The 4,291-nt window shown below is 62.0% G+C and overlaps 1 protein-coding gene across 1 annotated transcript in view; it reads right to left on the bottom strand.

The window, feature by feature from the left end:
* Window positions 1–2,222: 2,222 nt before the first annotated feature.
* TMEM130 (transmembrane protein 130) overlaps window positions 2,223–4,291 on the bottom strand; it is an 11,896-nt gene continuing 9,827 nt past the window's right edge. The window contains exons 7-8 of the mRNA XM_006906536.2: window positions 2,851–2,963; window positions 2,223–2,432 (exon numbers count right to left, since the gene is read on the bottom strand). Coding sequence (XP_006906598.1) covers window positions 2,244–2,432; window positions 2,851–2,963 — 302 coding nt within the window. The 3' untranslated portion in view covers window positions 2,223–2,243. The remainder of the gene's footprint in view (window positions 2,433–2,850; window positions 2,964–4,291) is intronic.

Raw genomic sequence — 4,291 nt, 5'->3', positions numbered from 1 at the left:
ATACCTCGGACATATTTTGGGTGTTGCGTTCGATTTGTAAAGAATGCAAAATTTGCGAAGCTCAATAAAGCAAAGTACGACGAAACGGGGTTTGTCTGTACCCGAGAATCCGCCCCAGGCCCCTCCCAGCTTCTGGTGGCGGCCGGCTGACCCCTGATGGGAGGGGTCAGAGGAGAGGTTCACGTGACACCATCCGTGTCACACGCCAGGGACACTTTAGTCCGAGGGGCTCCCTCAATGGCTTTGCTCATTCACAGTGGGGTTCCCTGAGCGGCACAGAGGGGGCGAAGTCCACTCCCGCCCGCGTCCGTCTCGGGGCGCATCCGCTGGGTGCTGAGGGCTGGGTGCTGGGCGTGGAAGAGCAGAGGCCGTGAAGAGAACCCGCCACAACCCTCGGAGAAGAAAAAGAGCCTAGGAAGGGTGCAGACCAGAGGTCTGCGACTCAAAGCGTGGTCCCCAGACCAGCAGCGTCAGCGGATGCGGAATCCGTTAGAAACGCAGAGTCACCGGCCCCCCTCAGACGTCCTGAGAGAGACCGTGTCCTTGAACGAGACCTCCCGTGTTTTTCATGTACGTCCACGTTTGAGAAGCCCTGCTGCGGACCAGGGGTTCTCACACTTGAGGCTGCACTGGAAGCCCGGGGCTGGTGGAAGCACAGGTGACCGACCCTCTCCGCAGGTGCCGATTCAGAGGGGGGGCACGGCCCAAGGATCTGCATTTTCAGTAAGTGCCGAGGTACAGCCAACGTCCCCGCTCTGATCTAGGGTGGGCCCAGTGTCAGACTTGGCTGCACGTTGGTCACCCAGGGGCACTCGGACCCTCCTCCACGAGACCCTCATCAGAGTCTGATCAGTCTGAGATGCAGCCCGAGCAGCGGCCCAAGACCCACCGGTGCAAACCACTAGCCAAGGCTGGAGGCCCCAGACGGCAGCTCCACTCAGTCCACGTGGCCAGAGAGCACACCAGGCATGTCCTGCTGTGGCCGAGAACCCCTCAAATGTCCGTGCATGGAAAAAGAAAGAGCCTCGAGCCACCTGGCACAGGCTTGGCTATACGCAGGGCACGCAAGCTTTATTCAGCAGTAATGGCAGTATTTCGTGAGAATGAGCTGCACAGCAGAGGGGACGCTGTTTTCTGCACAAGGTCTGAGCGCAAACGATGACAGCAGCAGAGCTCTGCCCCCACAGCCCTGCCCCCCGCCGAACACCCCTGCACGGTTGGATGGGGCCTCGTCGCGGTCCCCTCTCCACCTACCACCTGCCCTCTCCACCTGCTCCGCCTGTCCCACCTGCCCCAGCCACTGGGCCGGCAGGGAGGAGTGGGCTTGGTTCCCCGCCCTGCCTCTTCCTCTCAAGGCCCCCCTGGGAGCAGCTGGCCGCACGAGGACACCCTCCCCTCCCCTCCCGTCCCCTCCGGGGGAGGCCGGGTCCCCACTGGCTCGACTCCTCTTCTGCGTCAAGGGCTTTTCCTCAGTGGAAGTTAACACCGTCTCAATAAAAAGTGCCATTTATAAAGCACTTTGCACTCACAAAGTATTCACCCTGCCCCCACCCAGCCCCCAGCAGACGGTCAGGAAACAGGATGTCCTTAGAATGGGACCAGGTAGTGACAGCACGCAAAGGGAGGGGCCAGGGCCGGGAGCTATTGGGCCAAGTGCAGAAGGTCGGATTTCATCTTAGTTCTAATTCAGGGTACGTCCCAGCAACCTACTGAACCGATACAGAGGAGAGCGCCTGAGATGCGCGTGACCCGTGTGTGAGACGTGTGTGCACGTGCCCGCTTGTCTCTGTGCATGGCCTTTCGTCATATATCCTTAACTGTTGGTGACCGTCCTCCTAGCTCTCTGACCTGGGCAGGGCAGCCTGGGGAGGGAAGCTCGGCTCCCAGATGGGCAGCAGACACGCCAAATGTGGGAGGACTGTGCAAGGGGCAGCCTGGCACAGCCGTCCAGAGGAGCGACCACGTCAAGTGTGGGGTCCCGCCTGGGGCCTCTTCACAGGCGAGGGGTGGGGCGCGGCTCACTGAGAGGCGTTTACAGCAGCGGCTGGACTGTACAGATGGACGGCTGGCTAAGGGGCGTGACTGAGGGGGCTGGTGGCAGCAGCCAGACTGTACAGATGGACGGCTGGCCAGGACGGATGGCCCTGAACTCGTGAACACACCCTGCTGGGTGGCGTGTACCACCCTGCCCAAAACGTTGAGTCAGCAGTTAGTTGAAGCTGAGACGGGGCCGGGGGCGCCGTTCACACCGTGTACGTTTTGACGGACTTGTAGAAAGGGGGCAGCAGCCCGTGGCTCTCGCGGACGACCTCCAGGTACTCAGAGGGAGTCTCCAGAAAGAAGGGCCGGCAGCACATCTGGCAGCAGCACTTGACCCCGGTGGGGGGCTCCAGGTTCTTGTCAGACATGGGAGAAAAGTCAAAATCAGCCACCTACGGTGAAAACCCCACAGGTGAATCACTGCCCGCTGGGAGCCCCTCCGGTGGCCTCGCGAGCTCAGCGGCTGGTGGTGCAGTGCACAGAAAGAGCTTTCTGGCGCCACACGGCACTTCACCGCGCCCTCGGCTTTTCTGCTCTCGGGGGCTCCCTGTTTTAGTTGCCTTCTCCCTTCCCAGCTCATGGGCACAGCTGCCAGCCAGGGGCGAGCGCGGGAGGGAGGTCGGATGGGAAGAAGCCAACTCCTGGCCTATGGATGCCTCTTCGGCACGTTTCCCCCAGGCCCAGGGCCTTGTGCTGCTGTCCAGACCCCTCCCAGGCCCTCTGTCCTGGCCCCCGTGCCCTCCCACAGACCCTCTCCATCCTCCTCCTCTCGGGGCCCGGCGGTCCGGCCCCTGCCCCCCGAGCACCCACCTCCACCATGTCCTTCTGGTGAGTGGCGTGCCTCAGGGTGAGGTACATGATCAACGCCAGCATCATGGTGATGAGCGTGGCGCAGGGGAAAGCGAAGACAGCTGGCTGCATGCCTAGGAGCGAGAGAAGGCGAGGTCACGGGCCGGGGCAGCTGGCGCTGGACGCCAGCTCTCAGGAGACCGCGGGGGGCGGGGAGAAGCGTCAGAGCCCACGCGGGCCTTTTCCGGAGGCGCACGCGTCCCAACTGGGCAACCCTGCAGGGCCAGCCAGGATCTCACGGAAACCACGCTGGTGCGTGCACGAGCTTTAAAACTCGTCCGCAAGTCCCGCCAGTAACTTCGCGAGGCATGGCTTGCTCCTAGTGAACAGCACACGACATGGGACGCGGCACAGGACCTCCGAGCACATCGCGGCTTCCGCCTTGCTCTCCCTTGGGTGCCCTGCGTCGGGGATGGGAAGCCATGCTGAAAAGACACGCGAGCAGCCCTGTGACCTCTGCCAAAGCCCTTTGCCACCCTCTGGCAGCTCTAGGGCCACTCGCTGACCCTGTCCTCAGGAAGCCGCGCGGCAGAGCAGGAAGGGCCCAGGGTCTGGAGTCAGGCGGTCCTGGGTTCGAATCCTGGCTCCGACCAGGCTACCTAAGGCTAATGCTGACCCACGAGGCTGCCGTGGGCATGCGGCGAGGGGAGGTATAAACGTGCCAGGTGCGTGGCAGGTGATCGGCGAGGGTGAGGTCCCCCCACCCCTCCCCCTCCTCCTACGTTCCCTGCGCACGGGCTCCACCATGTGCCACAAGGACCCGTGTCCCGAGAAAAGGTGGCATTGATTACCTGGAGCGCTGTCTTATCTGCGGAATTCAAGGGGATCACAGGTACTCAGCGCCCAGGAGGTGCTGGGGGAGGCAGGGCCCAAGCCCTCCCTGCCACCCCGAGAGCACCCGCTGTTCACAGAGTCTGCCTGGCCAAGGTCATCCAGGGCCTGGAGTGAAATGTGACGTCTGCACAAGTGTTTAGAGGGACTAGGGAGACTGGAAGGGACAGTGACAACATCTGGTGCCCTTATAGGGCCAACCCTGGGAACAAGTGCAGTTGGGAGAGTGTCTCCTGTTGTACGATACAGGTGGGACCTGGCTGGGCATCTGTCCCTTAGGGTTCTGGGATCCATCTTTCTCTACCTAAGGAAATACTTTTCTGGGGTCACAGAAGAGTCCCCCTGGAAATGAAGGATAGAACCCAATGCCATCATCGGCTCATCCCGTGCCCGTAAGCCAGTGGCTGGGCCTGACGATGGCTGGAGGGTACCCCAGAGGGAGAAGGTTGGGCATCCTTCTGAATGAGAGGGACCGCGATGTACACTTTCTGAGCAGCTCACGCTCTTGGAGACCCACCCCCAACGCCCCCAGCCCTGTGCATCCGGCAGTCACTGCTGGGGATGCCGGTTT

Source organism: Pteropus alecto, unplaced genomic scaffold (assembly GCF_000325575.1).
Source record: "Pteropus alecto unplaced genomic scaffold, ASM32557v1 scaffold40, whole genome shotgun sequence".
Classification (NCBI taxonomy): domain Eukaryota; kingdom Metazoa; phylum Chordata; class Mammalia; order Chiroptera; family Pteropodidae; genus Pteropus; species Pteropus alecto.
Note: the sequence above shows the minus strand (reverse complement) of the source record. Positions and strands in the feature narration are given on the sequence as shown.